Source organism: Ambystoma mexicanum, chromosome 4q, assembly GCF_040938575.1.
Source record: "Ambystoma mexicanum isolate Mex_15411 chromosome 4q, UKY_AmexF1_1, whole genome shotgun sequence".
NCBI lineage: Eukaryota > Metazoa > Chordata > Amphibia > Caudata > Ambystomatidae > Ambystoma > Ambystoma mexicanum.
This window is the reverse complement of record NC_090928.1, coordinates 45981256-46002628: the sequence shown is the minus strand read 5'-3', so window position 1 is coordinate 46002628 and position 21373 is coordinate 45981256. Positions and strand designations below refer to the sequence as shown.

Genomic DNA, 21373 nt, shown 5'->3' with positions numbered 1-21373 from the left:
GAAAAGCGTAGGCAAACATCCCTGACCAATTCATCCATAGGGCGTTCCCCTTGGAGCCTGGCTGGGGGAACCAGGATGCGAAGTCTGGGCATGGTCTGTTTTCACTTGTGGCAAATAGGTCTATACTGGGAAACCCAATTGAGAGAAGAGGTCTCCTATGACTTCTTCGTGCAGTCGCCTCTGGGAGGGGATCTCTGCTCAGAGCATCTGCTAGCGAGTTGAGTTCCCCTGGAACATGCTGGGATGACAAGTAAATCTTCCGTTTGCGTGCCCAATCCACATTTTCTGGGCAAGCTTGGACAGATCGGGAGAACGAGTGCCCCCTTGTTTAAGTAAAACATTGCCGTCGTACTGTCGGTTAGGATCTGCACAGACGGGTTGGATAGGAGGGGTTCGAATGCCCGAAGCGCTCCGAAGACTGCCAGAGGTTCTAGCAGAGTGATGTGGTTCTGAGCCACTGTCTGAGACCAGAGACCCTGAGCTGTATGATGAAGGTAGTGGGCTCCCCACCCTGCTAGGGAGGCGTCTGTTGTGACAACGGCCTGTATCTCTGGATCGTAGAAGGGTTTCCCCTTTGTAAGTTTCTCTCTTGTCCACCAGCAAAGACTCTACCACTAGATCGTCCCACGGACCATTTGCTTGAGACCACTGTTTCGCCAACCAATCCTGCATGGGACGCATGCGCAGGCGCGTGTGGAGATCCAGGTAAATGCAAGATGCCATCATGCCTAGCAAACGCATAGCTTTGCGCACCCCGATTTGGCGACCGGCCTGATATTGAGGAATTTGCAGCAAAAGATTTCGAATTCTTTCCTCTGATGGAAAGGCCAACCCCTGGGTATTTAGGACAGCTCCTAGGAACTGTTTTGAGGTGCTTGGCACCAGGCTTGATTTTTTCTCATCGCTTGAGAAGCCCAATTGGAAGAGGAGGTTGATTGTTCTTTGGATGTTTAGTCTGCAAATTAGGGGGGACTCCCCTGCAATGAGCCAGTCGTCCAGGTAAGGGTACACTGGGATTGTCTCCCTGCGTAAGTGCGCCGCCACCACCGCCAGTACCTTGGTGAATACCCTTGAAGCCGAGGCTATTCCGAAGGGCAGCACCTTGAATTGGTAGTGCTGGTTGTCTATCTTGAAACGCAAGAATCTTCTGTGAGCTGGGAACATGAAATATGAAAATAGGCATCTTTCATATGACAATGCATTACTTACCGCAAAAGCATTTCTGCTGGTTGTTTCTGCTTAGATTCACATGCTGTGCATAGGTCCGACATCCAGTGGTCACTGCGGAGTATTGCATTTTGTTTTTCGTAGTCGAAAAGGGGACGTCGACAAGGCGTGTCTGAAAAACTATCCCTATAGTGACGTGCGTTGTACCCACAATCCCTCACGCGTCAAGGTGCCTCTGTTTGTATTTTTCTGCCCTGAGGGAGCCTTCTAGACGTGAGTGAGTACAGAAAAGAGAGATATAAAAATAAGTCTATGTTCCTTCCATCCGAGCGGGGAGGAAGGGTGGGCGCATGTGAATCTAAGCAGATACAACCATCAGAAATGCTTTTACGGTAAGTAGTGCATTGTCTTCTGATGTTTGTTAATCTGCTTAGAATCACATGCTGTGCATAGACTAGCGAGCAGTACCCTGAGTTGGCGGTGGGTTATGAGAAGGAACAGTAGAGAAAAGATGTCTTAATACTGCATGTCCCACCTGGGAGTCAGATCTCGAGTGTGCATCTAGACAGTAGTGTTTTGTAAAGGTGTGCACAGAACTCCAGGTAGCCGCTTTGCAGATGGACTCAAGGGGAACATTTGCAATGAATGCTATGGACGCCCCTGTGCCTCGAGTAGTGTGCTCTTGGCTTAAAGGGCAGTTCTCTCTTAGCAAGAGTATAGCAGAGAGTGATGCATTGAACAATCCATATAGAAATAGTGGACTTTGAAACTGCATCCCCTTCTCTTCCTGCTGCCACCGAGACGAAGAACTAATTAGTCTTCCTCAGTGGTCTGGTTCTTTCCATGTAGAACATGGCCGCTCTGCGCTCATCTAATGTGTGCAGACTTTTTTCTCCCGAGTTGGAAGGATTTTGAAAGAACGTTGGTAGTTTTATAGCCTGGTTTACGTGGAATTTCAAGATGAATTTCGGTGCAAACCTTGGGTGCGTGCGTAGAACCACCTTATCTCTGAACTGTAACGAAGGGGTCTAGAACAGAAAGAGCCTGTAGTTCACTTACTCTCCTGATGGAGGTGATAGCTAGTAGAAAAGCAGTCTTAAGAGTGAGGTCCTTAAGAGATGCTTTGTGCATGGGTTCAAATGGTGAGCCCATGAGTCTGGTAAGTACCACGTTAAGGTCCCATCCGGGTGCTGGGTCAGCTATCGGGGGGTGTATTCTCTTTACTCCCTCCATGAAGGCCTTTATAACAGGGATCTTCCACCACGACACTTTGAGTTGGGAAGTGGTGTATGCAGAAAGTGCCGCTAGGTGGACTTTAATGGAATTGAACACTAGACCTGAATCCAATAAATGGGTCAGGTATAGAACAATATGTGTGGGAGAGCAGTCAATCGGGTTGATGCTCTTTCCTCTGCACCAGATGACAAATCTCTTCCACTTGCTAGAATAGCAGTGGTGAGTGTTAGGTTTTCTGGCTTCCCTGAGGATGTCCATGCATCTCTGCGGGAGCTGTAGGTGTCCAAATTCTATGATCTCAGGAGCCAGGCTGCTAAGTTCATGTTCTGGGGGCATGGATGCAGAGTCCTGCCCTTGTCTTGTGACAGCATGTTGTACGGGCAGGGGAGTTTCACTGGGGGAGATAGAGACATCTCCATCAAGTGAGCGAACCATGGCTGTCGGGCCCACATTGGGGCCCCCAGTATCATGGTCACTCGTTCCTGGTGTATCTTTTGCACCACCTTGTTGAGAAGGGGAGTCGGGGGAAAAGCGTAAACAAATTTCCCTGACCATTGAATCAACAGACCGTTCCCCTTGGATTGGTTCTGGGGGTACCTGGAGGCGTAACTTTGGCATTGTGAGTTCTCCAGGGTTGCGAACAGGTCTATTTCTGGGAATCCCCATTGCGTGAAGACGATGTCTTTGTGCAGTCGCCATTCGTACTCTTCGGGCAGGGGGAAATCTCTGCTGAGTTTGTCTGCCAGCAGATTGAGTTCCCCTGGTACATGTTGTGACAGTAGGAACATGTTTTGTTTGAGAGCCCACTTCCATATATTCTGGGCCAGTTTGGACAGTCCTGGAGAGTGGGTGCCCCCCTGCTTGTTGATGTAGTACTTGGCTGTGGTGCTGTCTGTAAGGACCATCACTGTTTTGCCTTGTAGGTGTTTCTGGAAGGCTTTTAGCGCCTTGAACACAGCTAGTAGCTCCAGTAGATTTATGTGTTTGGATGCTACGTTGGGAGTCCACACTCCGTGAGCAGTCTGATGGGATAGGGGAGCCCCCCATCCTGTGAGGGATGCGTCTGTGGTTAGAGTGGCTTCCGCCGCGGGTGTGGCAAAGGATTTCCCTCTTACCAGGTTTTCCTTTGTCCACCACCGTAGTGAGAGAACCAAGGCCTGCGAGACCACCACTAGATCGTCCCATAGCCCGCTGGCCTGACACCACTGGCTGTTGAGCCACTCTTGCATTGGGCGCATGCGCAGGCGCGCGTGAGGTACCAAATAAATACACGACGCTATCATTCCTAGTAAGCGCATTGCTTTGCGTACCGTCACCTCTCGACCGGCCACATATTGAGGGATCTGAAACAGCATGTTTTGGACCCTCTCGTTGGAGGGGAAGACGAGGCCGTCCTTTGTTTGAATTAGAGCCCCTAGGAATTGTTTGGTCTGGCTGGGGTCTAGGCTGGACTTCTTTTCGTTGATGGAGAAGCCCAGCTGGAACAAAAGGTCTATAGTCTTTTGGGTATTGGAGAAGCATGTTTCGTAAGAATCCCCTGTTATGAGCCAGTCGTCGAGGTAAGGGTAAACTGGGATGGACAACCTGCGCAGGTGGGCCGCTGCCACTGCCAGTACCTTCGTGAATACCCTTGGTGCAGATGCTATGCCGAAGGGTAGCACTCTGAACTGGTAGTGTTTGCCCTCTATCATGAACCGGAGGTATTTTCTGTGCGCTGGCAACATTAAAATATGAAAGTATGCATCTTTCATGTCTAGTGTTGTCATGTAATTTCCTTGTGGTAGCAGGTTGATCACTTCCTGTAAGGTCACCATACGAAACTTCTGGGGTTTAACAAACTTGTTCGCTGGGCGCAGATCTAATACAGGGCGCATGGTTATATCCTTTTTGGGTACAAGGAAGTACACTGAATAAATACCTTCCGTTACCCGAGATAGAGGCACGACCTCTATGGCTCCTTTTTCCAACAGTTGTTCTACTTCTTGGAGAAGGATGGCAAGGTGTTCTGGTGTCATGCATCGTCCCCTCGGGGGTCTGTATGTTGGGGAACCGTTGAATTCGATGCAGTATCCGTGGGCTACGGTGGAAAGTACCCAGCGGTCTGACGTTATTCCTTCCCATGCTGGAAGAAAGGATGTTAGCCGGCCCCCGACCGGTGATGCATGGGAGGGGACGCGAATCTTCGCGTCACTTGGTGTTGTTGGGGGCTTGGGAGCCTCTGGGGGTGGACCCCCGACCTCTCCCTTTGCCACGGCGCTGCCCTCTTTGGCTGTACTGCCCACTATTGGTCTGGTAATTGGTGGCAAGGTACTGTTGCTGCTGATTCTGTTGTTGGCGTTGGCCACGAAAAAAGCGTTTGTTGCCATAGCCGCGTCTGGTAGTGGGTTTAGAGATCTGGTCAAGAGTTTTGATAGTATCAAACTCTTTTTTAGCCATCTCCAGAGCCTCATCCACCGCTTTCCCGAAGAGGTTTGAGTCTTCAATAGGTTTATTTATTAAAGACGCCTGTGTCTCCGGTTTGAACCCTGAGTTGCGCAGCCATACATGGCGTTTTAGGAGTATTCCCTGGACCAGGGAACGTCCCGCTGTCTCTGCAGCATCCAGAGAGTTCTTCACAATGCTCTGGTTGACCTGGGTTCCTTCCGCAATAGTTGATAGCAGGCGTGTCCGTAGCGGTTCCGGTGCTTCTTCGGCGTCTTTGCGCAGTTTGGCCCACTGCGCGGCCGCGTAGCTAGCTAGCAAGGAATTGTTCGCAATTCTTGCAGAAAAGGCAGCCGAGGATGTGACTCTCTTTCCAAGGGCATATAATCTCTTGCCCTCCTTGTCAGGTGGTGCCTCGCTGGTGGACAGCGGCACCCCTGCCCTCTTCCTTGTATTAGTTACTACAAGGGAGTCAGGACTAGAATGTCCCCTGATGTACAATGGGTCTGAGGGTGAAGGAGTGAAAAGTTTTTCAATTCTTGGATTAACTCCTCTGATTAGTGCGGGCGTGGATAGCGAAGGGATGATTCTTCTCTTCACTGAAGCGAGGAGGGGAATGGTCTGGCTGACCGGGGGTTTCTCCTTAATTACTCTTTCCACAAAGTCTATTTCAGGAGAGATCTCCCCAGTGTCGAGTTCGAAATGTGCTGCTGCTCTGCGCAACAGGGCATTGAATGTGGGCTGATCATCTATGGGAGACGTGTTCCTGACAGGTGAATTGTCAGGAGGATTTAGGTTCAGGACATCAGTGTCCGAATATACTGATGGGGATTGCCAGGGATGTGAAGGCCCTTCTTCTGGATCTTCTCCGAAGCCTTCTCCTACCATGTCTGGGCTGTCTTCCAGACCTTCCTCCTGGTTCTGTCCCTCTTCATCGTCCACAAATTCATCCTCCTCCTCCAAGTATTGCTCCTTACCAGTGAGGTCATACACCTTATGGAAATCTGAGGCTGTGTCCTGCTGGGAGGGGTTGAATAGTCTCGGATATTTAGCCCTGGGGTCCTCCTGAGGCCCTTCTCTTGTTCTTTTGGGAGTGGGAGGGTTCTGGGTTTTCATAAACCTCTCCATCCTCTCCATGCAGAGATGGAGCCTTTCCATGGTCTCATGGGGTACCCCTGAGCGGTCTAGCGGGGGAAGATTAGTGTCTTCCGCCTGAAAACGGCTTGACCTCTCCCATAACATCGAGGAAAGTGATCCCGTCGCCTTCAGAAAAGCCTTCTGGTGAGCTGGGGGTCCCCCCGACTGAAGGGGGAGTCCCTGTTTTTCTTCGGGCCTTTTCTGCGTGTCTTTCGACCTTTGTGTAGCGCTCGACGTGTCTTTCGGCGTACGCTTCTGGGCGTCGGCTACAACGATCCTCGCCAAGCTCTCTGTGACTAGTTTGTCAGAGGAGGGCTGTGGTTTCGACGTTACGGGTGTCGATCGTTCTACAGCGGCGTGCGCTCTCTGCTGGTGCGCGCCGGCTGATGGTTTGGGGGCGGCGCCCTTATTTGCCGAAAGCCCAGTCGCTGGTCGCGGCTGCGAGAGGGGCTTCGAACCTGAATGGTCCGAGGAGGCCGCCAGTGGAACCTGCGTCTCCTTGGGCGCTGATGCTTTCTTCGTCTTCGACGAAGAAGAGCCGTGGGTTGTGTGCTTATGGGTGGTATCGTGTGCGTCAGTGTCGCCGGGGTGTTCATCCCCATAAGCAGGGCGTGAGCCGAGCCCGTCGGGGCCAGGGACAGACGACGAAGAGCGTGAGCGCTCTTTAGAGGGGTGTACGACTTCCGTAGCGGAGGTCGTGTTATCACGTTCCTCGTCACTGTCGGTGGTAGCAGCGGCGGGTGAGGAATCGGCCTTTGACATAGCGTAGGCCGCCCACCTCTTGACCCTACGGGCTTTTAGAGTCTTTGGCTTAAGAAGCCGACAAGCCGTGCAACCCTCCTCCTTGTGATCGAGGGGCAAGCAGCGGTTACACCGTGAGTGCTTGTCCTTCCAAGTGAACTTGCCCTTGCAACGCGGGCAGAACCTAAAGGGTGTCCTCTCCATAGCAGAGGCAATAAATCGGGATAACGACCCCAAGGGAAAGGAAGGGGAAAGGGAAAGGCATTCTCAGAAAGGAAACAGATGTCCCACGACCCCACTCTCCCTACTGTATTTGGCCTGCGAGGCCAGGCCATGTGTTCGGCAACGCCGAAGGATCTCCTCCGCTCGTCCCCTCCGTCGAAGATCTTGCTCGGCGGAGAAACAGCTTCACAACTGCGTCGAGTGAGGGATCTATGTGTTATATATTAATAAGAAAACGACCAAATGTCGAGGAGATGAAATCTGCAATGTCTCTCGAGGAGCTGCGCGTAAAGGCGACCAGTAGCTGGGCGGAAAAAAACAATCTGAGGGACCTCGACGCGTGAGGGATTGTGGGTACAACGCACGTCACTATAGGGATAGTGTTTCAGACACGCCTTGTCGACGTCCCCTTTTCGACTACGAAAAGCAAAATGCAATACTCCGCAGTGACCACTGGATGTCGGACCTATGCACAGCATTTGATTCTAAGCAGATTAACAAACATCAGAAACAATGTTGCCAAGTAACCCCCCTTTTTTTTAGTAGGGGGATTACCTTTTGTAGTGTAGTCATGCAGAATTTTTGTGGCTTGACATATTTGTTTGCAGGGTGCAAATCTAATACTGGGCGCATTGTCAGATTTTTTTTTGGCACAAGGAAGTAGGTTGAATAAATACCCGTTTACCTGGCTGACCGGGACGACTTCTATGGCGTCCTTTACTAGCAGAATGTCGATCTCCTCGAGGAGGATCTTCTGATGTTCCAGCGAGTGTACCTTCTGTCACGGAGGATGGTCGTGGGGGTGCCCTAGCAACTCTAGGCAGTATCCTGCGGACACTAGACAGCACCCATCTGTCCGAAGTGATCCCTTCCCATGCATGGGTGAAGGTGGAAATGCGCCCCCCTACTGGGGATGCATGGGAGGGGACCTGAAGCAGATGTCACGGTTGGGTGGCGTACCACCTCTGGCAGGGCTGCCTCTACCCCAGTGCGGCCCATGTGCTGCCCTCTGGGTAAGCCCTGTGAGGATTGGAATTGATTGTTGCCCCATGAAGTTCCCTGATTCTGATAATAGTTTGAACCCCTTTGGGAACTTTGGCCCCGAAAGCGGCTAAAATTGTTGATTCCCCTCTGTCTAGACAGTTTATTGGCGAGTTGGCCAAGAGATTTTAGAGCCTTGTACTCATCCTTCGCTGTTTTTAAAGCTTCCTCCACTGCCTTGCTGAATAGTACGTTTCGACTCTACCAGCATATCTAGGAGAGTGGCTCGGGTTTCTGGTTTGAACCCAGACTGCCTTAGCCAAGCGCGACGGTTTATAATAGTGCCTTCAGCGATTAACCTTCCAGCATTATCTGCTGCATCAAAGTTTGTCTTTAGTATGCAGCCTGATACAGACCTCCCATATGCTGCTATTTGAGCCAACTGGCTCTTTAGGAGTTTGGGTGCGGAGGATACCAAAGCAGATACCTCCTCCCACTGATGGCAATTGTAGCTTGCTAAAAGAGTGGCACTGTTGGCAATTCGTGCCCGATAGGCGGAAGTGGAGGCAACCTTTCTACCCAGAGCGTATAGTCTCTTACAAAATACAAATACAAATTTATCAGGAGGTACTTCAGAAGAAGCAAGCGGTGTACCTGCCCTCTTTCTGGTGGTTGTTACAACCAGGGAATCTGGTTTTCATTGGCCCCTAATGTACAGGGGATCAGAGGGTGCGGCACGGAACAATTTTGACTCGTGGATTAACCGCAGAAGTGAGATTTGGGGTTACCAGCGAGGGATCACTCCTACGCTGGATGGATTTTAATATAGTGATAGCCTGACTAATGGCTCTCTTGTCTCCTAGGATCTCTTCAGCGAAATCCACGTCTTCTTGGACACCCTGCGTGTCAATATGAAAATGGGAAGCGGCCTTAGCCAGTACCTCATTGAGGAGTGGTTGGTTATCTATCGGTGAGTCATGCACCGGGGGGGGTCTTTAGGAATGGGGGAGTCAAGATTGTAGGCTTCAGCCTCATCATCCTCCTCCTCCTGGTCCGCGTCATCCCCATAATAAGAGACCCCCATTTGGTCTTCCACCAATTGTGGTTCTGTTTCATCGAAATATGAATAAGGGTGGCAAGATTTAACAACAAAAGAGACTACGACCAAGGCCTGCGGCAGGGCGTCAGAGCGGAGTCTTTTAGCAGGGGGCTGAGAGGATTTAGGTATTGCCTTAGACCCCGAAGGGGCAGAGGTAGCCAGCGTGTTGGCATAACTATGAAAGTAATTAGGGTGCTTTCCATAGAAGTCAGCCATAAATGACATCCTTCTCATGACCCTAAGAATATCAACTGAGTTCCATTCTTTGGAGCTAGGAATAACAGCAACATGTTCTGGTTCCTCATCAATGCCCATATCTTGAGCAGTGGGAGGAATTACTTTACTTTTAGTGGTAGGGTCAGAGACCTTGGACTTTTCTATTGATTTAGGGGCCTTCTGTTTCTCTTTATGAACATGGTTTTCTGAAGATGACCTTTTATGTTGTTTATCCCCTTCCCATGACTAGAGGAATGTTTTCCAGTGTTTTTAGGGGCCTCCGAGGGATTTGACGCCTCGCGTCGAGTTTCGGAAGTGGTATTCAAGGAAGGACGTTGAATCTCGGGTGTAGACGCTACACGTCTTGACTGAGGAGGATTCAGGGCGGAATCGTCATCCGACGATCGGGCCTCTGGGACTATTGATAGTGCGACACCTTAATCAACCGAGAACGGTTGGTCTTTGTCATGAGGCGAACGCGAATGCCCAGAGGACACAGATTCATTGGGCATCTCTCTTGGTGTCTTCCGTTGCTGATCGCTCGACACGTGTGTTGAGTCACGGACAGGGCTGATGTGTTTAGTGGAGGTAGTATGTGTAGCACTCTTGCTACCGGGTGTTGTCCCTACAACATGGCCACCGGCCAGTCCTTTGGGGTGGAGGGCCTGCGAGTGGGTGTCCGAAGTCACCCCTTTGCCCTCGCTGTCCGATTCGGCGGCGTTGCTGCAATCGCTAAATGTCCCCTCCACTTCCATGGCCTCTAGCTGCCTGGCGTAGTGGGCCCAGCGTTTAGTTAAGCGGTCCTTAAGGGTTTTCGGCTTGAAGAGCTTGCAAGCTCGACAGGTAGCCTCGGGATGGTCTCGTGAAAGGCAGATTGCACGTATTGTGCCTATCCACCCAGGGAAACTTCCTATTACACCTGGGGCAGAATTTGAATTGAGTATGCTCCATATGTTACAAAATGGCAGCGGGCGGGTATATGTAGGAAAAAGGTGGGAAAGAGCCTGCATGACCACCATACTGTACAGGGCCAAGGCCAGAGGCCTTCCAAGGCCTGAAGTCCGTTGTGGCAGTCCTCGGCGGCTGGATTCCTCGATCTTCACCGGCGTCCATCTTTGGCGTAGGGTGGAAGTGAACGGAGATGTTTAACGGTAATTGTAAGCATAAACCGCTAAAGCCGAGGGAACTCCGCAACATGCGTCCGACTAGTATGGCGGAAAAAAACAATCTGAGGGTCCTACACGTGCGAGGGATCATGAGTACAGGGGACACCACACTAGGGATAGTATTACTAGCATGCACTGGTTCGACGCCCCTTTTCGAGTTTCGAAAAACAAAATATAATACTATGCAGCTTCCACTAGATGTCAGCCTATGCACAGCATGTGATCTAAATTATCTATGTTGGGTAAACCCTTTATAGTAGAACACTACAAGGACGATTAACTTCTAGAATTGGTCTTTACATTGATGACGACTGCCTTGATAACGACAAATGCTGAAACACGTTTCGGCTGACATCTTGCATGAATAAAGATATTGGCGAAATATCTCATACTCAAATTGCATATGGACCTTGATTTTTTGAGCTGCTTTGGAATTTGATATTAGGGCACGAGTGTGACGCGCCTGTTGCACTCGAATCATACTTTCACTGTGTATAGGTGCTAATGGGTTCATCTATTTTGTAACATTGGCGACACAGCTCAGTCCCCTTCTAATATATTAATGTGGACATAGCACAGAACCTTAGGCCCCATACCCATACTCTATGGTTTTTAAAATTAGATCACACAAAAAATTGCAAAATATATACATTTGTCGTTACTGCACTTCGTGGGTGCACCGTGCATAAACTATCATTCATTGGATGGAGAAAAAAAATGCAGTCTCACCTCCTCATCCAGGACATCACAAGCAAGATGAATATGAGAAATGTCAACAGCATGGGGCTCAGATTTTAGCTTCCTAGATCTCAGACTCCACAGTTTCACACATGAGTTATCAAAACCAGCCGCAAGCAGTTTACTGTCTGCCGAGATCTCGGCTGTATTCAGCAACTGTTCCGTATTATAAAAAGCATAGAAACAAATGGTTGTGAGCGAGGGAGGCCCATCTCTGACTTTCTTGATGCTGTCCTGCAGCATATCAAGCGCTGCCTCATTCTGCAGAATTGTTGCAGGGCATTCCGTTGGCTCAATGCCATTGCTCTCATTCCGTACAGCACTGCCACTTGCATACAACTGGTAGTCTGTCCTCTTGGCTGGCTGTACATCAAGGTGGATATGCGAGGTGATAATTTTGCACAGTGCAGTGTTATTGTCACTTTGGAGGTAGCGGAGAAAAAAGTTGTAGCTGTCCTCTTGGAGAGAGATGACATATTTGTTATCTAAAAATTCCTGGAGCTTCAAGTTGGATAAAATATCTTGAAGTGTAAGGGTCATCTGAAGCTGATCGATAACGTCCTTCTGACAGGCGCTCTGCATGAACATCCCATGGAAGCGACTGTAGAAACTGTCCAATGTGCTTTTCAGGCCATTTTGAACCATGTCAAGATGGAGGTACACGAACAATGGGAATAGAATGGGCATCACTTCACGGCTGTGCTGAGAGTCAGAATCTGTAAGCAACAAAATGCATTGGGGTTTTATGAACAAACAGCAAACTGGGGTAGTGTTGCAAACCCATATGAATCGAATGGAGTCAATTATCGATGGGATATGTTATTTTTAGTGTTACAATCGTTAAGAATGTATACATTTTAGTTCTTCAAACACGTAGAAAGATACAATATAAAAACTGCAAAAGAAACACGAACACAATCCACACAATGGGGTGTGTTGCTCCACGGTTAGCAGTTGCACATGGATTCTTGATGGAAAGAAGAAGTAGTTACCTAGTAAGAAGGTCTGCATACAAACAGTTTAGTTTGTTTATTTATAGAGCGCGGCCGAACCCTGAGGTAGCTGGGCGCATAATCATGTGGACAACATAGTTACATATCGTTGCGCAAAGCAAAAAGGGTACATACATTCAATGCTACAAAAGAGGGTTACAGTGGGAGACATGAGATAAGTACAATAGATAGTGAAGGACCGGGTTACATGGTGGTCCGTTTCAAGATATAGTTAAGTCATACGGTAGTAATTGGTAGAGTGAAGAGACCTGGAAGGTGCTTAAGTAAGTAGCAAAGTGTTAGGTAGAGAGCCAGGATTTCACCATTGCTCTGAATGGCCAGAAGGAAGTTTCCGATCTGATTGCAAGAGGGAGTGTTTCCAGCATTGAGCTGCAAGAATTGGGAAACTGGAACCTCCTGCTGTTTTTAGATTGAATTTGGGAATCTTTAGTTGGTGCAAGTAGGGAGTTCTGGTAGGTCTGGTGGTGCTGTGTCTAGAGAATTTGTCAGATCGGAGGCGGGGAGCAGTCAGTGACAGGCACTTGTGTGTAATGACAAGGGTTCTAACTTAATTCTGCCTCGGCTTGGGAGCCAGTGGACTTCTTTGCTGGCCGTGGATATGTGAGCCTTACGCGGGAGGTTAAGAGCGCATTTTAAGGCATTGGGCCTCATTACGCCGTAAGGAATTACCGGTGCCGATAATCCCTTACCACCCTATTCCGAGGTCCCTTAGCGGGTCCCTTCCTTAACGCCTGGTTTTACCAGGCGTTATGGAAGGGACCCGTTAAGGGACTTCAGAGCTAATAACGGTACCGCAAATTGCGGTACCGTTATTAGCTCCATCCCCATTCCCACTGAGCCCTGTGGGGGCTCGAATGGGGAGTGGTTCCCGGAATGGGGACTTACCGGGTCCTCCAAGGTTGGAATGACCCGGTAAGTCCCTATTTCGGGAACCCGGACCCGGAATGCAGTAAGGGGGTAGCCATGGCGCTAATAGCGCCATGGCTACCGCCTACCGTGTAATGAGGCCCATTGTTTTGTAGAATCTGGAGTCTGTTCAGATTTTTTGTGGTGGTGCCCAGGAAGAGTGTGTTACAACAGTCTAATCAGCGCTCTGGATAAGATGAGGCAGCTGGGAGGAGGATAGAAAAGGTCTACGGGCATTGATAAGTTTGTTGGTGTAGGTGGTAGTTGAGATGGTGGCATTCATTTGTTTTTTCAGCGATAGGGTCGAGTCGAGGTACACACCTAATGTTTTGACCTCTTTGGAGACTTATGCAATGTTGCCATCAATGGTGAAAGATTAGTACCCGGCTTCCAATTTATTGAGGCGGGCCTGGGAGCCTACGATAAGCAGTTCCGTCTTATCGTCATTGAGGCAGAGACTCTGTGTAGCCATCCAGGCTTGAATTTCTAGGTAGATTTTGTTAAGCTTTGCAACATCTTCTTCATAGCAACCAATGAGTGTGATGAGGACCTGGGTGTCGTCTGCGTAATTAGTGTAGCTGACACCCAGATCGTCAAGACGGTCGAAGAGAAGCTTAGTGAAGATGTTGTAAAGTGTGGGAGAGATGCAGGAACCTTGGGGAATTCCACATTGGATTGAGATAGTGTCAGCAGCTGCTGAGGGGCCGAAGACCCTAGTCGACCTGTCAGACAGAAATGACAATCCAATTGGTGGCATTCTGTGAGAATGCGGCAGCCGAAGAGAGAGTGTTGTGTAAGGATCTGGTGGTCAACCAGATCAAAGGCAGCGGAGAGATCCAACAGGAGCAAAATGGCCAGATTGCCCTTGTCTTTGACTTCGTCCATTTGGATTTTTAGATCCAGGAGGGCGGTTTCGGTCCCGTGCCTGGGTCTAGAGACGGATTTTTGCAGGCCTAGGAGGTCATCGTCTTCCAAATGTTGTATTTGGAGGAGGCTACTGTGTCTAGTATTTTGAGGAGAAAAGGTACCATTGTGATGGGTCTATAATTTGTGGGGATGTTGGGGTCTCAATTGGGTTTTTTGAGAAGGGGAGGACGCACGCTTCTTTGAGGTTGTTGGGGACCACCGAATTCTTGAAAGAAGAATTAATCAGTGAGGTGATGAGGAGCTAGATCTTTGGCTCCGTCTTTGACGACGGAGGCGGGGCACAAGTCACCTTTACAATTGGATGGTTTAAGGTTAACGATTATCTTAACTACTTCCTCCTCAGTGACTGGGGAGAAGTGGAAAGGGGGGCAGTTGGGAATGGAGAGGTCTTTTTTACCATTAAGGTTATCTTTGGCGGCAAGGTTGGCTTTTTTGGCTTCTCTTTGCTTGTAGAAGGGCAATTTTGTTGGATAGGGCTAGTTGGATATTATTGCACCAGGCCTTGTCCTTAGTTCACTCTTCTGTGGGTGGCAGTGGTGATTCAACCTCTCTTAGTATAGAGAATAATTCTTTTTTTACCAGATTCGGCGTGTATTCTCATGTTATAAATCTCTTTTGTCATTCAAGGTAACAGATTTGTAGGTGGAGGGAGCTGTAGCGAATTCGTCTTTTGTGGAGAGAAATGGGGCTTTTCTCCAGCTAGGTTCCGCAGCTCTTTTGATGTTGCAGAGAGCCTTTAGTTCTGCTGAGAACCATTTGTTGGTATGGGTAATGGGTTTGGCTTTTCGTTGTTTGAGTGGAGCTATCTGGATCAGGGCTAGTTCCAGCGTGGTGTTGTAAAGATCTACCAAGGTGGAAGGGTTGTCATTCTGAGTGGGAAGGTTGGCTTTAGTAATGGTCATAAGAAGTGGTCTAAGGTTTTCTATAGTGATGTTGCGAATGTTTCTGGAGATTATTTGTGGTGTCCTGGAAGGCGGTGTCGTTTTGGGTACCGTTCTGGGTAGTGAGAAGGTGATAGGGTGATGGTCGGTCCAAGCACAAGGTGTGATGTCTGTCAGTGAGAGGTTGCAGTTGGCATCTGCTAGCCAGTCTAAGGATCTTTCCTTTGTATGTGTTGGTTTGTTAATGTGTTTAGTGAGGCCTACGCGAATAATGGTGTCATTGAGAGAGGTGGCGTGACACCATTATTCACTTATGACAAGGTTTACAGACCTGCAAGGAAACAGATGTTACCTCGCCCTTTGTACTAAAATGTTTAGGAGGGGGTTAGTCACTTGTTTGGCGGTAATAAACATGAGGCCTGAGGCCAGGGTATCCAGAAAGTGTTTCTCCAGGTCATCAGAGGCCGCATAAATTAGGTGGTCTTTTAGAGGCGCCAGGAGTCTGAGGAATTCAGATCGCAATCAGTAAGAAGATCCTGTTTATGCAGACCCTGCTCTATTTGCTAAAATATGTAAGCAGGCCACGTGCAATCACACTGAAAGTTAAAGACCTTAGGCAGGCCAGTTATTGCTAGCAATGAATGATATTTTCAATCCCAATGTTTAACCATGTACTGATGCCATGAGGTACTACGGACGAATCCCATGAAGAGGTGTGTTTTGAATATAAATCTGAAGATGATAATCAAGATAAGACTGGCCAATGAAAATGGAAGAATTGGCAAAAGATAGGATTTTGTTCAAGAGGTTTTGTGCTATCATATTTGGGGGGCGGGTTGTAATAAAGTATCTGGGGTGTTTACATTGTTGCAAAAAGTAAATAAGATGCCAACTGATGTTGTAGTGTTGAAACTATTAGTTTGGTCCTGCAACACCATCGAACCATTCCCTGGAGCTTTGTACAATAAAAATGCTTTATGTTCAACAGTGTACTCACTTCTTAAGTGGTGGGCCTGTTCTTGGTTAAGGTGATTACAGGTTCATCACTACAGAATCAAATGGCCTTCCACAGATTTTATTAGTCCTATTGCCACTTTATTAAAGTGTGGATAAGGAAGAATTGCATAAAGGAACTGCCCTATACAATCCAGTTGAAATGTATTTTCTAGTAACTAGGAGTCAATTCCCATCACTGAGAAATACCTAGGACATGCACAGTTAACTAAGGTCTACCAGCAGGAATCCCATAACCAGAAGAGGTCTATTAACTATTGTGCTCCTATTTGGGTGGCGGTCAGTGTACTCTGATCATTTACTCTTGTATTATGAATCCTGCAAGATAGACCGGCGTGAGAGTGAAAAAATGGGAGCGACTGGTGTTTGAGAGAAGAGCACCATCTCTCTTCTGCTGTGATAACATGGCAGCGGAGATGGGTATGACAGAACATTCCTCTTCCTCTGGGATTGAAGAAAATATTTCAGATCCTCGAAGATTTACCTTTGGTTACGGTATATTTGGGTGCATTTCTCATTTCTGTAGGACCACAGATTGTGGTCCCCAAAAGAACAGTATTTCCCATACTCAAAAAGGTTACTGGGCCAAAACGACATCAACACGGAGGCTGAACTTCTTAGCTCACAATTACATGTTTTGTAGCACTGTCGAATCAGGATCTGAGCTAAATGGGGGAGGACAAAGAAGAACGGAAGAACAAGTTACTTACCAACTGGTAACGTTCTTTCGACTGGATGTTCCTCCAATGTATTCCATTCTTTGACATGTAATGTCCATAGCTGTGTACTTCGTAAACTTTTTCGGCAGAGGGCGTCCTGCGTCAATGGCGTCGGGTCGATGTCCCTCGAAGGCCTCCATTGAGGGCAACATCACTGGATGTTATAAATAGGACCCACGGCGCCTGTAGTCTCAGTTAATGTTTTGTCCTCTATAACGTGCAACATGCAGAAATCCAATGCCTGTTTGACTGCACATAGCCTTGCGGAAACATAAGTTGCAATAACATAGGAAATTCTCCAGAGGGGCAGGCTGGGAGGGCGATGTGGAATACGTTGGAGGAATATCCAGTCGAAAGAACGGTTACCAGTTGGTAAGTAACTTTTTCTTCGAATGGATTGTGTCCTCCAATGTATTCCACATCTTTGACAGACTCCCAAAGCAGTACCAGAAAATGGAGGAGGGAAAATAATTTAGAATACCCAAATCAGATGGCAGAATAAAGAACCGCCTTACCAAAGGCCATATCTTGACCATGGAGCGTATCCAAGGAGTAATGTTTGACAAAGGTGTGGATAGAAGCCCATGTGGCTGCGTCACAAAAATTCCTAATAGGAACTCCCCACTGCAGGGCTGTGGAAGTAGCCACACCCCTAGTGGGATGAGCTCTCAACCCTTCCAGAGAAACCTTGCCCACCAATCAGTAACATTCAGTAATTGGGAGGATAGTCCACCTGGACATGCCTGGCCCAATCGGTGTCCAGTATACCCCACAAAGATTGATCATCCACTCTGACCCTGGACATGATAGAAGGAACAAGTTACTTACCTGTAACTGTTCTCCAGCATGGAAAATCAGTATCAGTTTCGTTTCTGATCTGTCTTTCGTAGTAGTAACCAATCACTGATCTCTGCGTCATACTGACCACAGCCAATGACTGCCCTCTACCTAAGCCCCGCCTCTGGCAGCCATTTTCAGATTTGGTAGCATGTGAAGTGGCAGTATGACCAAGTGAAGAGCCGCAGAGGGGTAGGCGGGAGGGTTCGCATGTGAATCCATGCCAGACCCATGCTGGAGAACAACAGTTACAGGTAAGCATATCTGCCTCGGCCACGCAGGTGCGACGAGGATCATCCTGCACCGTGACCTTTTGAGCTGGTTGATGAGCCGGATCAGCAATGGCAATGGAGGGAACGTGTATAGAAACAGGCCCTCCCAGGGGAACGAGAAAGCATCGCCCATGCTCCTCGGCTGGGGAAACCTGCTGGCGAACCTCCGGCACTTGGAGTTCGTCGCCGTCGCGAACAGATCGATCTGGGGAGTGCCCCACCGTCGGAAGAGGCGGTCCACTAGATCCTGTTGTAGTTCCCACTCGTGGCACGAGCGCAGCTCTCTGCTGAGAGCATCGGCGATGGTGTTTTTTATTCCTGCCAGATGAAACGGCACCAGAAACATCCCTTGGGCGACGGCCCAATGCCACAGATCCTGCGCCTCCCTGGACAGGGCTGGGGATCTGGTACCGCCCTGCTTCCTGATGTAGAACATGGTGGTAGTGTTGTCGGTGAAGATCCTCACCACCTTGCCCTTGAGGGACGGAAGGAATGACCTGAGGGCCCAAAACACTGCATGGAGCTCCAGGACGTTAATTGGAGGGACTTCTCCGCGTGCAGATTTTCGGTGTGCGCTCCCCACCCTTTCAGGGAGGCATCCGTGGTCACTGTCTCCTGGTGGCCGGGGGTCTGGAAGTCCATGCCCGCTGTCAGATGCGCGCGGGTGCCCCACCACTGGATCGCTCGTCGGAAAGTTTTGTCGAGTGTGATCCTCTCCTGGAAGCTGCCTGTCGTCTGGATCCAACGCGCGTCCAGGAATTCCTGTAACGGGCGCATCCGAAGCCTGCACAGGCGGATGAGATAAATGCAAGACGACATCATTCTGAGGAGGGATTTGATGGACCTCACCCTGGCCCCGTCCGCAACCAGCATCCGCTGCACCTTGCCCAAGATGGCCCTCGTCCTCTCCTCCGACGGAGAGGCCAGAAGCGACACTGTGTCGAGCTTCGCTCCCAGAAACAGTGCGTCTTGCGAGGGCACCAGGTGGGACTTGGCGTAGTTTATGGAGAATCCCAGGTCCGTGAGTAGTTGGACGGTCCTTGCCGTGTGCTCCACGGCGAGCTCCTTCGTCTTTGCACGGATGAGCCAGTCGTCCAGGTATGGGTAGACGTGGATCCCATCTCGGCGCAACTGTGCCGCCACCGGTGCGAGGCACTTGGTGAACACCCTGGGTGCCGACCTCAAACCGAAGGGAAGGGCTTTGAACTGGTAGTGACACCCTTGGACCACAAACCTGAGAAACTTTTGGTGCCCCTTTAGGATGGGGATATGGAAGTAGGCATCCTCCAAATCCAACGACGACAGGAAATCGCCCTCCTCCGGCTGACCCATGACGTGTTGGAGGGTGACCATCAGGAACTTCTGCGCCTTGATGAATTTTTTCAGTCGTCGTAGGTCCAGGATGGGACGCCATCCTCCTGTCTTCTTCACGAGGAAGTATCTTGAGTAAACTCCGGAGCCCCGAAGCCTCTTTGGGACGAGCTCGATAGAGCCCTTCTTGAGCATCGCCTTTACCTCCAAGAGAAGTTGAGGGACGTGATGTTCTTTCCTGGCCACAGGGGGAACACGCGGGCACCTCTTTAGAAACTCGAGCGCGTGACCCTGAGCTAGGGCGTCCAGCACCCAACGGTCGGTGGAGATAGACTCCCACATGCTGACGAAGCTCGCCAGCCGGCCTCCCATCGGGGTGCTTCGGTGGGGGCCCGACCCCGCGGCCGGTTCAGTCCTGCTTCGACAAGGCTTTGCTGCCTTGTCCTCCCTGGCGTCGACGGCGGGGTCCGCCTGACCTGCCTCGTCCCCTGTAAGCTTCCTGTGACGACGAACGGGCCGCTTGACGGTAGGTGGAAAATCCGCCGCTGAAACCTTTGGAGGCACCCTGTTTGCCTCTGCCGCTCCGAAAGGGCGGCCGCCGTTGCTGGAGAACCCCAAGAGCCCGGGCCGTCTCCGTGTCCGCCTTGATAGCTTGAAGGGAATCGTCCACTGTCTTCCCAAACAGGTTGTTTCCGTCGAACGGCATGTCCAAGACTCTGGTCTGCACGTCCTGACGGAAGTCAGTAGCCTTGAGCCATCCACGCCGCCTAAGGCACACGCCGTTGCCCAACTGGCAGAAGCCAGTGTCAGCGATGTCCGTCGCAATCGTAATGGCGTGGTCCGACGCCACCTCTCCTTCCTGCAAGATCTCTAGGGCTTCCGCCCTCTTGTCGTCTGGTAGGAAGTCCAGCAGGGGGGCCAGTTTGTACCACAACTCTGTCGTAGCAGGCTACGATAGCCAAGGCGTTGGCCGCCTTAATCGTCGTCGCTGCCGACGAGATGACTCTGCGTCCCATCGTGTCCAATTTCTTACCCTTGCCGTCCGGCGGGGTGGTCGACGTAGAGGTCGCGCCCCCTCCGCTTTCTTCCTGGCCGCCGCAGAGACGACCGAATCCGGGGTCGGCTGTGCCCGAAGGCACAAAGGGGCCGGGACCTGGTACTTCTTCTCGTACCAATCCCTTCTAGCCGGTGTCGTGGATGGGTTCTTGAGGAGGGCGAGGCCCTCATCCCAAATATCATCCAGTAGAGGTATAGCGAGGACCGTCTTCCTCTTGGCCTTGCGACTTTGATAAAGGAAACCTTCCTTCTTCTCTTCCGGGCAGAGCTGGAAAAGCTCGGATGCCCTGGCGATCATGGAGTGAAACAATCCAATCTCGTCGGGCGGGGAAGCCTGGGTGGGAGGTGACGACGGGAGATCCTCGTCGTAAACCTCGTCGTCCGTACCCGTCATGGCCGTGTCAGTCCCCGTATCATCCCCACGTGTCGTGGACGGGGAGGAGGGCTGAACAGGGCGCGATGGCTGAAAAGGAGGTGGAGGATGAATCCTTCTTCTCTTAGGGGGGGGGCTCCCAGAAGGGCCTGGTTCGGAGTCCCCCATCGGGAGCGGTTCCTCCGTCGGTGGTAACGGCAGTCTCGTCCTTATCTCACAGCATAAGGACTGTATAGCCAACAAAATGGCCGCCGAGTTGTCTTGCGGCACTGGTTGAGGGGAGTCCGACGGGCGGTCAGGAGCCCCGTCGGCACCCTCGACGTTCTCGTCATCTCCTACGTCGGAGTCCCTCCCGACGGGCTGGTCTTCTTCCACGCCAACGCTGTGGCTTAAGACTTCGATCAGCTCCTCCTCAGAGGTTGTGGCCGAATCCACGACGACCTCCTGCCCCCCCTTTTTCTTCTCCGTCGGAGGTTTCACGGGGGTCCTGTCGATGGGCAAGAAAGAGGACTCCCTCCGCGGTGGCAGGGAGACTCTGGGCCCCGAGGTCGCCACCACTGGTGTAGCCTCCACAGGATGAGCCAGGGCCGCCGCGACTGTCTCGATAGAGGCCTTGGCCGGATGGATTAAGGCTTTCACCACCCTAGGTGCGCTCACCGCCTTCTCCTTGGGGGGAGGGTCACCGCCTCGCTCCCCCTCCGATGGGGCCTTCGAGCTCGACCGGGGTCTCTCCAGGAGCTTCGCCGGGTGCTCGGCCTTCCTCTTACCCGCGCCAGAGCGTTGGCTCGTTGTTAATGGTGCCGGGGAGGATGCGCCCTGCCTGGCGCCCGTAGAGCCCGACCGTTCGGCGCTTCTGGTGCCAGCGGACTCGCAGTGCTTGGCCTTCTGTTGGAGCCCCGTCGCCGGGGCGCCCTCAAAGGTCTTAGAAGACCGCTCGGAT

At 50.6% G+C, this 21373-nt stretch overlaps 1 protein-coding gene across 3 annotated transcripts in view; it reads right to left on the bottom strand.

The window, feature by feature from the left end:
* The window catches only part of TAF5L (TATA-box binding protein associated factor 5 like), a 353159-nt gene that overhangs the window by 138929 nt on the left and 192857 nt on the right, over positions 1-21373 (bottom strand). For all 3 annotated transcript variants that reach the window (XM_069607427.1, XM_069607428.1, XM_069607429.1), the window contains one exon: positions 11116-11840. In XM_069607427.1, coding sequence (XP_069463528.1) covers positions 11116-11840 — 725 coding nt within the window. The remainder of the gene's footprint in view (positions 1-11115; positions 11841-21373) is intronic.